Source organism: Solanum verrucosum, unplaced genomic scaffold (assembly GCF_900185275.1).
Source record: "Solanum verrucosum unplaced genomic scaffold, falcon-dt-bn FXZP01000261.1, whole genome shotgun sequence".
Lineage (NCBI taxonomy): Eukaryota > Viridiplantae > Streptophyta > Magnoliopsida > Solanales > Solanaceae > Solanum > Solanum verrucosum.
In genome coordinates, this window is record NW_026019969.1 from 4,386,548 (window position 1) to 4,399,694 (window position 13,147).

At 31.8% G+C, this 13,147-nt stretch overlaps 2 protein-coding genes across 2 annotated transcripts; one reads left to right on the plus strand and one right to left on the minus strand.

Annotated features, from left to right (window-relative positions):
* The first annotated feature begins 4,232 nt into the window (after window positions 1-4,232).
* Window positions 4,233-4,935, plus strand: LOC125816575 (bifunctional phosphatase IMPL2, chloroplastic-like). Its single transcript, XM_049496189.1, has 2 exons — window positions 4,233-4,422; window positions 4,472-4,935. The coding sequence occupies exons 1-2, from the start codon at window positions 4,233-4,235 to the stop codon at window positions 4,933-4,935; spliced, it is 654 nt and encodes a 217-aa protein (XP_049352146.1).
* Window positions 4,936-7,551: 2,616 nt separating this feature from the next.
* LOC125815903 (uncharacterized) lies at window positions 7,552-9,165 on the minus strand. The gene is made up of 2 exons (XM_049495476.1): window positions 8,973-9,165; window positions 7,552-8,879 (listed from the first exon to the last, which is right to left on the minus strand). The coding sequence occupies exon 2, from the start codon at window positions 8,773-8,775 to the stop codon at window positions 7,876-7,878; it is 900 nt and encodes a 299-aa protein (XP_049351433.1). The 5' UTR covers window positions 8,776-8,879; window positions 8,973-9,165; the 3' UTR covers window positions 7,552-7,875.
* Window positions 9,166-13,147: the final 3,982 nt, after the last annotated feature.

The following is a 13,147-nucleotide window of genomic DNA, read 5'->3' on the forward strand; positions in this document are numbered from 1 at the left end:
GAAAATGAAAAGTTTTGACTTTTTGTGAGAGACACCTAGTTTATAACTACTTCTGGCGCCCTCTCTTATATCTTTTAGCTGTTATGTTAAAATCCCTACCCTCTTTTTTCTCTTTCTTTTCCTTTGTGGATACAGAGCACCAAGTCCATACTGTTCGTTCGCGTACAAAGTTATTTTGAAATTATAATTTCAAAATTAATTTATTCTACTAATTAGGAGGAGGTGGGATGAAAAATAGCAAGTTTGATGTGATAAGGTGGAATATTCATCAAATGTATACTTTCTGTTTGGTTGGTTGTACATATAGTATAATTTCAATTTTATATTTAATCATGATCTCGTATATCAAACAACCCCAAAAAAATGGGGAAAGGAGCTATGTAAAAGGTTCATGGGATATCTCATTTGGACACAATTATTTAATATGTTAAATTTTTGAACATCTACACATTTCCAAAAAAGAAAAAATATACATGTAGTGTCTGAATTTTCATATGATTGAGTTGAGAAATTATTCAAAGATAACTGAATTCAAAAACGTATGATTGAAAAGTTGAGGTAGTAATATTTGAACTTCAGCTACATAAAACTTTAGATATTACATAAATGAAATTAGTTAGAACTTGATTGACTTCGTAAATTTTTAGGTTTTATGGTTTAAATGATGGTTTCAAGTGCATATAATAAGAGGGATAAAAAAAATTATTATTTGTAAGGTCATTCTCGTAAATTGTCCGGTTAGGACGTGAAGGTAATTTCACTTCCTTCGATAGCCGTTAAGCCTTCCAATCGCTACAAGTTAGAAGTCAATTAATTGTGGTCCTTATTACTATGCTATGATTTTGGAACTTTAGCATTCATTGTATCATTTCATACGGGTAAATTCGTTCATTACATATTTTCTCAGTCCAATAATAGTTCTCCATTATATTATTTTGAAATGTCCAACAAGTATTGTGGGAGTGTAATTGTCAAATTTTTAGATAACGATATCATGTAAAATTTCAGATGGAGTTATTATGTAGATGAGGGATACCTACAAGACAAAGATAATTTAGCCAAATAAGTTCGTGTATTATCATGTTTGAAGAGTTGTTGGAAAATCAAATCCATCTCAGCTAGGCCATCTTATGTTAGAAGAAGAGAGAGGAGCTACTATAAAATATTTGAATTTTAAATTCGCTTCTGTATAATGTATGAAGATGGATCGGTCTTATTCATTCCTTTTAATCAATAAACTTTTATGTAGTCAGTTTGGTTCACAACGGAGACAGAGTGAATTGTTGCTGTATGGCCACGCTGACAGGCTATACTAGCTTGACACCTGCATGAGGTGATAGAGATCGATGATCAGTAGGTCCGCAATTGATGACTATATATGAATTATTTTTATCGTCCATGCAATACTACTACTACTCTTTAATTTGTGTGGCTTGCACATGCACAAGATATTGTACCAACACAACACAATAACAATAATATCTCTACTGCAATTTTACAAATAGAGTTTGAAAAAGATGGGTGTACACAAATTTTATACTCTGAAAGATCTTTAGTTTAAGAGCAGCAAATTTAAGTACAAAGAAGAAGAAAGCAGTACTATAGAAAACGTAGCGAAACCTACAAAAAAGATAGTCGATACACATTAAACAACAAACAATTATATATAGATAATATAAGCAACAACAACAACGACAAAGACTAACAAGTCTACACCCTCGATAAGCAAAACAACCCTCAAGCAATTACATACTAATTTTCTATTCTAATACGCGACCTAGTACTATAACACAACACACGTAACTTAATTACAATTATCAAACACAACAATCTAAGTGTCTGATTAACTTAATTTGGTAGAAAGACAAATATTTTTAAAAAAATAAGTAATGTTCTTACAATATTTTATAGTATTTGGTTAGTAAGATGAAAAATATTGACCCATAAATATTTATTTTATAAAATGTAGAAAAACACTACGGGTGGGTGGAGTGAGGAGTCATGTGGATTCGAGGATGGGACAGACCCAGTGACTTTATAATGTTACTTGTAAGAAAAAAATTCTTAACAAAGTCATTTTGCTTATTTCTTAAGGAAAAAAAATGACTTACCAAACACACTATATCAATACTTCTTCCGTCCATTTTTAATTGTCATTTTGTGTTTTTGGAAGTCAATTTAACTAATTTTCAAAGTTAAATTAGATTACTTTAATTCGATATTTTAACAAAAAATTAAATAGATATTCAAAAACTATACGAAAGTACTATAAATTGCAATTTTTTACATATCAATATGATAAAAAAAATACATCATAACATATCAGTCAAAGTTCTTATAATTTGACCCTAAAAAAGAGAAATCATGACAGTTAAAAGTGGACAGAGGATATATATATATATTTATAAGCATGACCTAAATCAATTTCTTTACACACTTCAATAATTATATTAAAATAAATTATATGATCAGAAGGATTCAATGGTTATATATATATATATATATATATATACACATAAAAAAAAAATTGTTTTTCACGTGAGTAAAAGTGTAAAAGAAATAAAATATATATATAAATTAATTTGTATTGATGGTATATATGTGATCCATATGTAAGTTATCCAAAATGAATGTGTGGAATCATAAGTGAGTTTCGACGATATTGTAACTTAGGAAAAGGTAAAGTAGAAATAGCAAATATATTTATGAGTGGCCTAGTTGTCCAGCTAGAGGATAAATTTCCCCATCACCCTTTAATTTCATGTACTATCATTTCCAGCCTAAGGACAATTATTATGAAAGTGACTTCAATATATACACACACACAGGTCCAAGACATAATTGGTTGTTTTTGGTCATGTAAAAATCAATGTACTACAACTTTTCTTTTAGGAATGGCACATGTCGTAAGAAAGCAAAATGGGAGGGAAATAATTAATGTTACCGGAAAATTAATTATTGTTACTGTTTATAATAACAATTCACAAGACAAGTCCCTTTCAAACGTTTCATTTAATTTTATGCTGAATTGTTCTTATGATAACGTGGTTGTTGTTAAATGATTATTATTTGTTAATGGATGATTCCTAGGTTACAAATATTCAATAGTTTGATAATGCAAAGAAAAAGAAAAACACTTTAGAGTAAAAATAATTTGGTGGGCGTTTAGCTATTATTTCAATCGACATCAATTTGAAAAGTTTCTTAAGTAATTTAAAACTGATTCATGAATAATTTAAGGAGTTTAAGTCTTTATAGTGTTTGAGTATTTTCTGAAGTTTAAAATAGTTAGATGTCATAAGTGAAATAATGATTAAGTTTTAAAATCGAAACTCGAAAGTATACATAAGTACTCCTAAAATTAGTACCATAAGTGAAATAAGTACATTTAGTAAAAGTAACTATTTTATCAATTTTGTCACTCTTTACTCTTTAGAGCCTATAGAGGGTGCACAATAACTAGGCCGATAGACTGATTTTCTGTTGTTGGGCCTTAAAAAAGCCTTTAAGCAATGAGAGAAAGCTTCGCGGGCTCAAAAAATGTGTTTTCGAAAATCTTTCAAAATTGAACACATTTTTTGGATATATACTTATAAAGTATATAAAAAAAAAAAACCAACAATTTGGATATTAATTACATCCTATCCCAAAAAATTTCCAAATAACAATAATCGTGAGTTTCTTAGAACTCGCACATTGCTTCTTCGCCCAATACATAGCGAACGATAGATGAGTTATGTATCAGATACATAACTATAAATCAGATTCATATTGATCTAGGTTTGAGATAATTTGAGTTATGTATCAACAATAACATTTGTATCAAATACATTGTATACAAACAAAGTTGTAATGTATCAGATAGAGATGGGGTGATGTATCTGGACGTTAAGAGGGAGAAGGAAAAAGGAGATTTTTATGATTAACTCAAATGGTAGAGATTATGTTATCTTAAGTGGTATACTAACGTAATTTTCTAGTCGCGAACGGAACTATTACATAAAAGTGTATTTATGCCGTGTACACCCAAAGAATAGCAACAACAGATTTCTAGGATTAAAAAAATATATTTAAATGAGTTATAAATAAGGAAAATTACTTTGGACTCAAAATTTATTTTAACGAGTTTGTTATAAAGAAAATAAATATTCTGCCGTTCTTGTTTTTCATCGCGTTAGTTTTTACAGTAGTTTTGTTTGTTGATCGCCATTGAAGCAAAAATCATCAGCACAATGGCTACAATCTCTAGCACACCATTGAGCGACATGGAGCTTAATCGTTTTACCCAAATTGTCAACAAAGCTGCTGATGCTGCTGCCGAAGTAGTACCTAAATACTACTCCAACGCCGCAAGATTCCAGTTCAGGGAAAAGGACGGCGACGGACCAGTCACCTGTGCCGACAGAAGCGGAGCAAGCCATAGTTTCCGTCATTCTTGAAGAATTTCCTTCTCATTCGATTCATGGGGAAGAGACTGGTTGGCACAATCGTGATTATGCGCTTCTTCCTGATCAATTTATATGGGTTTTGGACCCAATTGATGGGACTTCGTGTTTTGTGGGTAAAGATAATTGTGCTTTCGGCATTCTCATTGGGTTGATTTATCATGGAAAGCCAATTATTGGGTGCATTGATCAGCCGATTCTGAAATTGAGATGGGTTGGGGTTAAGGGGAAAGGAACCACCATTAATGACCAAGAAGTTTCTACAGTGGATTGTTGTGATATGGATAAAGCTAGGGTTCATCTGAAGGTTCCGAATTACAACGATGATGCGAAGAAAGCTTATGATAGTCTTGCGAAGAAGGTGGGTAAGAGGTTGTTCAATGGGAACTGCATTGTTTTCGGTGAGTTAGCTTCGGGTTTTGTTGATGTTATGGTTGATTGTGCTCTTGATCCTTGCGATTTTCTTGCACTTGTTCCGGTGGTTCTATAATGTTGCTCTTTATTTTTTACTTTTCTTGTTGTTGCCTATGAATTTTAATGGAATGATATTAGATAAAACATACTTCATTTTTGTTACAAGAAATATGTGATTATCAAAGCATGCATCACTATCGACAATTCAAATCATAAAGTCGATAATAAACAAGTAGTGAGATGGTGAATTGCAGAATTCATTAACACTTTTACAGAATCAGTTAATAACATGAGAGTCATATAGACAAATCCCGAGAGCCAAGTTCACCCAAGAAGAATCCAAAACATAAGCAAATCCCAGTAGCACACAATGAAGGGCATGCTTTATGGGCACATTATATCCAAATCCCAAGAAGAATCTAAAACATGAATGATGTAAGCAAACAACGACAACGTACCCAATGCAATTTGTGTACCCCTACCTTGTGAAGATAGGGAGGTTGTTTCCAATAGACCCTCCTCAGCTCAACTGATGCAAGCAAGAAAGATGGAAATTTCAGTTTTAACATTCCTGGGCTCCAGGTAGGAGATAGAATAAGAAGCTTCAAGGCCTATATGTTAAAATAATTTCTGCAGTCCTACAATTTTACTCCCTACACTCTCTTGATCAACAGTGGTTTATTGCGGTACTGACTCATAAAAAAAAAACACATGTTCGATACTGCCTGCCTAGTATAAACAATATAAAACAGGCTAGATGCTAGAATTTGCAAATTGGGTCTTAAGATTGGAAACTGCTGTCTTTGTAGCCTGAAGGGCCAATAAAGCAACAGATTAGCTTATGGGGTCATTAAACAAGCTCATTATGAGTTAAATAGATCCATGTTTGTGAAAGGGCTGGTCAACAACTTAACTCAACCCTTCACAGCTTCTCTCTTGACCATGCAAAGTCATTACAGAAATACCCTGGATAAATCCTCTTGAGAGATGGAGAGTGATCTCACATTGACGTTGATGATAGTGGATTAGATCAAATTCTAAGACTTGTAAAAACACTAAAGGAAATATCATAATTGCAATATTTGCTGCATCAGCATATTGGAGGCCTGATCTAAAAATCCAAAGGCAAGAAACAATGTTGGATGTTTGCGCTTCAGCTGTCTATCACAGAGTGAATTGGGTTACATCAGAAGGACTAAAGGTCTAATAAGCAAAAAACATAGAAACAAAAAAGGACATTGTGGAGTCTCTGAGGGAATGATTATACGGTGTGGTGGAGACCGAGTACCAACTTGGAGATCCCAGTCCCTGTCCTAGTTACAACACCTAGCGTGTGAGCTATGTGCTCCAACCTTAGTGGGCAGGTTCACCCAGCACCTTGCTTGTGGGTTATAGTGAACTGAGTGGTACCAAATCAAGGCAAACTCTAACTACTAGATGTAACCTCAAAATAACAAGGGTCAATATCAAGCCCCAAGGCTTAGTTCAAGTGGCAAAGGTTGACAGACTTGTGACCACAGGTTCAAGCTCTGAGCTATGCGAACTAAGCCTGGTACGTAAGTAAGGGACAAGAGCGACTGATCAATTAAGGTGAATGAAAGTTGACTGGACACATCATCATCAAAAAAATCAATCCAAGGAAAAAAAAAAGAACCATATGAAAGAAAGAATTTTTTAGAAGTTGAATGGGATTTTCGATGAGATAACAACTGATGCATGAAGTATATTACGAAATATAGCTACTAATTACTCTGTATATCTCTTCACAATTCGCATAAAATGTTTCCGACAACTCCTATCATGTAAGCAATCAAGAAATATGTAAGTCACCTATAATAAAAAAAACATTAACTACTGTCTACCAACATCAGAATTAGAAAGCAAAATATTAATTTCTCGGAGAAACGCAGTTGCAGCAATCCCACACTGCCATGCCTCGAGAAGGTTATGATAAAACTGAAAGGTCGAGAAATGGAGAACCACACCATTTAAGAACAAAATGGGATTTCTGGGGGAAAAAACAACCTATGGCTTCAGCTACACATAGGTGAAACGAAAGTCTGGGATAAACGGAAAAAACAATTTATTTTTAAAAAAAAATAATACATAATCTAGTTGGGAATGCTTGTGTAACAGCTGAAGGGGCAAATTACATCTGTTGAAGATTTTTAGTGCTTCCCATGGATAAGTGAACATATACAGTGTCCAAGAGAAGTGGGGTATGTTAAGCTTTTTTCACTATGGAATGAAGAAATATGGATTTAACATCAGGTAAGACGCTAGCCCGTATTCAGTCCAACCAACTCCCTTAATCTCAATGCATCAAAGTCAACAGTCACAATCCATTTACACTTCAAATACACAAAAACTAACAAGATACAACACATACCAATATCCTTATATTGCATCGAGGGTCAAAGAAGCTATTTGCTCATATGATGCATTTATACCACATTGTCTGCTGCAAATAGCATATGTTGAGACCATTCCTACAGGGTCTCAGTCCATCAACTTTCATTAGCAATTGAACCACCTGCAAGGAATTGGTCATATCAAAGTTGACATGTCAAAACAACATATGTGTATATCATCAGTATGCAAGCGATAACCATATATATCGGACCGGGATAAGGTATATTCCGCCTGCATCAAGAAATAGACCAAGTGAAGAGATTATTGAAACAAGGCAGATACCAATTGCTTGTTAATATTTCTTAGATCAATCACAGCCATACAAAGACGTCGACAAGAGGAAGCCTTTGACCAAGAATAAATGGATTCCATATTCTTCTCCTTGGAAATTGGAAAAGAAAATGAAAGGAACTATAATTGAACAATTTACAATCAACCAGGTAAAAATGTCTATATTTGTTTTGGCTCACAGCTTGAGCAACTAACATACGAAAAGAACAAATTAACTAGTATATAAATTGAAAGTATAATTGAATTTCATAGTCAATAAATCACAGCTCGCTAAAGTATATGTTAGAACTCAAGGTTGAATCCAATCAATTGACTATTCGTTTTTCCAAGCATATAAAAAGAGCGAGAAACCAAGATCATGCGACTGAGCCTCTCTGAATCTCTGTGACCAAGACCAATGTAGTGTTTGGGGATCGCATATGGGCTGTGTTGCCCATAATTTCTCTGCTGAAATGTTGGTCTTGAACATGAAAACGGCACTTCCAACGGATGTGCTAAAAAGCCAGTTATGGACATCCCAAAACACTTCTACGCCAAGGCCATCAACCAACATGGTATGGTTACCACGGAACTTCCACTTTAGCCTCTTTACCTGCATCATTGGCTTACTGTCCACGCGGATGACAAGGCATGGGTCACTGGTGCCACTGGTATCACATTCAATCACGAGATCATGGACTCGACCATTATCACAAAACTGAGCCTTAGTGCTAAATACCTTCTTACCAAACATATGCTCCTTCTTAGCAATAAAAACAGCACCAGAAGCAGCAGGGGTGGCACTTGTTTTCTTGATAGCTTCTTTTTTCATATCACCAAGGAGCAAAATCATTTGCCTTTCGGAAACAACACACACATAGAATCCTTCCAATGGCTCAGGACCAGATCCAAATTTCGCTGACGAAAGATCCCAACATACATCAATTTTCCTAGAATATGCTTCTAAAGTCTTTGACCCTTTCCTCTTCGAAAACAACCAGGGCTTAATATCAACCTTACAGAGACACTGATTTGTATTATCATCAATCCCAATAGTAAGACCTTGACCCATCAAATTCTTACTCCAAGTAACATTAAGCAAACAAGATTTCCCACGCAATTTACACTGATAAACACAAGTTACCAAATTCTGAGCAGCCTTATTAACACCTGATGATGAAAAATCAGCTACTTGAACCCCAGTTTCCCCAAAACAAGAAGGAAAATCCCTCATGTTTTAACCCAAAAAAAAGTTCTTTTAATTCTTCCACAACTTTAGGTTTTCTTCTAACCCCTTTTCTCCTCTCTCTGATTTATGCACAACGATTCAATTTTTAACTACAAACAAACAGAAATAGGTACTTTTAGAATTTGGGCACAAAAACAAAAAGCTTAAAAACAAGTAAAACTTGAGCTGAAAAAGCAACATACCACAACTAATCATCCAAGAAAGACACAAAACTACATCAAGAATTGCTTCAAGTGGGTTGATTTGATCTGAGAGCTATGTGTATACCAGATGCATTTTTTGCTGCACACAACAAGAAACCCAAACTTCTTAAAAAGGTGAAGAAAAGGATGAGGGGACCCTCTAAATGAGAGACAAAAATGGGGAATGTAGCAGTAAAAAAAATAAAAATAAAAATAAAGAATTTGATAGAGAGTGAAAGAGGGAGAAGGAGACAAAAAGTAGACTACTCAAGACTCATTTCACTATCACTAAAATAAAGATTAAAGACCAACTCTATATACATAATTTAAAAATCTGTATAAAAATAAAGGAAAAAATACAGATAGATTATACATACATACAAGTAAGATTATGACAGGCTCAAGTAAAGTAACAACAACTCAGTGTTTCTGGAAAAAGCTGATTTTTTTTAAAACAAGACTGTTCAATGAAACAAACAGAGGAAAAAGAAAAAAAGAATTCACAGACTGTTTGGAATTTTTCTTTTTTTGACTTTGCATTTACCTGACATTCTCACATGTAAAATCAAATTCTTATGATCAGAAAAACAGAAATCTTTTCACAGATCCTCCACTCTTCAAGATTGGATTTTGAATTTACAAACCAAATAGTTGGTAAAAAATGATCTTTGAATGTACTCTATATAGTGTATCATTATGTAGGAACCATATCGAGTCTACGAGAGTGAAGTCGGGAGAGTATAGAATATACGCAAATTGTGGTAGGATTCTTGAAATTAAATAGAAGGGTACTACTACTTCTTAGTTTTTACTCAAGTGATGTAATGTAATTAAAAATTGTGCATTTATCTTCTTCATTCTTTAATTAAAAAGTTGAGATATTGCAAGAATCTTGAAATTAAATGTTGAAGAGTACTTCTTAATTACCACTTTGAATAGAAATAGTGTATGTAATTAATGTATAGAGATTAAGTAATTAAAGGGAATTGAATGTTAGTATGACCATTTACTTGACTTTGATTTTAAAAGAATTTGAAGGAATTATGTACTACTTTGCCTTCTCTATTCCTATTTATTTGTTAAATTTTGACTTGATACACTTACTAAAAAAAATAATGATTAAATAGTGAATTTATCATTTTATATCTTTTAACTAATAGTGTAAAAATGATGAATAAAAAAAAATTAAATTAAAAAATATTTGACAAATAAATAGAGACGTTGGAGAAAAATGGGTGGGGGTCGAAAGTCCAAACATCCAAGTGGTTACCACGATGTTGCATTTAATTAGTCAAATATGCATGTGTTACATAAATCATTTATAATCCCAAGGGGTGCTACACCAAAAACTTTAAATCTACTATCATAACTTATACACTTATAAAATTAGAATAATTTTTTTTATAAATGAAGAAATCTTCAATAGAGAACATTATTATATCAAAAATAACTTTTACCAATAATCACATATACATATTCATAAGAGCATTAAGGTCTTAATCAACATTAGTTAATTGTTAATGGATTCAATGTCATTATAAATTTTAGGGACCTTACAAAGAATGTTAATTGCTGCAAAAAATATATATTATCGGTAATTAAATTATTATCATTAATTAATTACCGCAAAAATCATTTTTGATATAGTGTTAAGAGGTTCATTTAAATATTCTTTGTCAAAATATTATGTTAAATATATAAGGTTAAAACGTTGTTTTATTATTTACATATATTAGATTTCAAAATTTCTCGACTCAATAGTATTTTTTTATGTACATATTTTTATTTGAGTCTTGACTAGTCAAGCTGATGAAGTACCAAATATCAAATACTACTCCCTTCGTCCGCTTTTATTTGTCATGTTACGCTTTTCGAAAGTTAATTTGATTAATTTTCAAAGTTAAATTAGATTACATTAATTCAATATTGTAAACAAAAAAATTAGATATTCAAAAACTATACGAAAAATACTATAAATTGCAATATTTTGCATATCAATATGATTAAAAAAATACATTATAAAATGTTTGTCAAATTTTTTATAATTTAACTCTAAAAAAGAAAACCATAACAATTTAAAGTGAACAAAAATAGTACTAATTATCAAAAAAATTGTGCAATGCCTATTCTCACACTTGTATGTCTCTCCTCCCTACAAATTAAAAGAAAAGATAGAGGAAATATAATTTATTTATGAAAATGTTTTTTTTTAAATAAAACATTCTCTTGTCTCAAATCCTACTCAAAATTCACTGTTACTCCATCTGTCTCTTTTTAGTTGTTATTTATAAAAATATTTGTTCTAAAATAGTTGGCAATTTAAACAATTAAGAGAAAATTAATTATCTTTTTTAACTTTGCCCTGTACATTAATTATTCTAAAATTAATATAATAAAAACTAAAGAATTAATAAAGGATAATATATTGATTAAACAACACTTTTTATTAATTTTTTCTTAATATTAATGGTTGTGTCAAACTTTATCACGATAACTAACAAGGTACGGAAGGAGTATTATTTTTAAGTTCATATTCAAGAATTAATATGTTCGATTCACCACCTCCCATTCCATTTCCATGCCATATGGTCCCCTTCATCAAATAAAAACAAAAAAACGAAGAATTAATGTTGTAATTGTAAGTGTCTCAAAAAAACAAAAATAATATGTCTCAAATATTAAGACTCCGGAATTTAGTTCACCCTTGATTATGACCTCAATATCCAACCTCGAGACTCGACCCTAAGAACCAACTCGGAGACCCGGCCCTAAAAGAGCAGCTAGGGGTCTGGGGTGATTTGGTGGATCAGATAATGGGATGGTAAGGTTAAAAGAGACTTAAAAGTCCATTTGAAAAAAAAAAATTGTCAAAACATTTAAGTTAATCGAACATAAAAAAATTGAAAAATATTTTTCTCCATACTGAATGCATGCACCCCGCAGAGTACAATTTACACTTGTAAATTTGAAGTCGATTGGAGTTATCCTCAAGAAAATTGACAAAAAAAATCATTAAAAATAATTATTTTAAAAAAAAACTGTGGAATTATTTATATATTATAAAAATGTCATCATTGTTTCTCTCCGAATAATTGAATATTATAGCAATAAGTAAGATTAGGTTGGTTTAGTAGGTATTTGTAGAATATCTGAGACCCAACAAATATAGTAGAGTTGAGTTGTTGAACAAATATTAGTCTTAGGAAAAATGATTTGTATATTCCATTTCCTCTTTCTTTATTTTAATTTTTAATTTGATATTCAAGTTTTATTTGAAAGATTCGATTAATTTGAACTTGCGTTACATAAGGTCTAGGAAGGAAGAAACTACTTCCTACAAGAATTTGATTTATTTATAAAAATCAGACTTAAAATCTTTAATTAAGACCTAACAAATTTTATTCATTTTACTGCACTCCTCGCCTAATTTTGTTGCCATTATGGACACAAGTTTAATGCGTGAAGGACACGGTTTGTCTTGAACTGACAATAGATTCTTAGATTATGCTTTATAAAGTAGTACTACTCAACTATTCATTAAATTAAAACTTTATTAGGCACCTAATCAAGTTTATTATTGCTTCATTGCAATTTCCTTGACTAATTATAAGCTTGTTGTATTATCCTATATATTAGGGTGTCAAGATTACAGTTTGTGCTTTTTGTAAACAATAATGAGAATAAAATACTTCAAACTTTAATCCTAAAGTTTGACATGAATACGTTCTAATCAGAATAAAAAATTATTGTGGGTGAACAAATCGAATCCTTGAACCCAAAATTATCTTAAACTAATGTTAATAGTGAAAAAAATCACTAGCTAAAAACTGTAAGCTTTTTAAGGCATATATAAATTTAAGAAATTGTATAATAAAATGGGATTAGTTAGGGAGATCGTTAATAATTGGAAAAAAAAAAAAGTTTGGCTAAGTTTAGAAAGTGGTCTTCACGTGTATTAAAGAAAAATAAAATTGGTTGGTATTTAGTTGGCAGATTCAACAATTATATATTTTATCCGTTTAAAAATAAATAAAAAGTATTTACAACCCGCTCATACCCGGTCCCCTGCCTTACGTGTTGGGCTTTGATTTGATATGAAATTTAAAATAATACGTAAAAAGCTAAAATTAAAATATCTTTAAAAAGGATTTAGGGGATTAAAGTCTAATCCATTT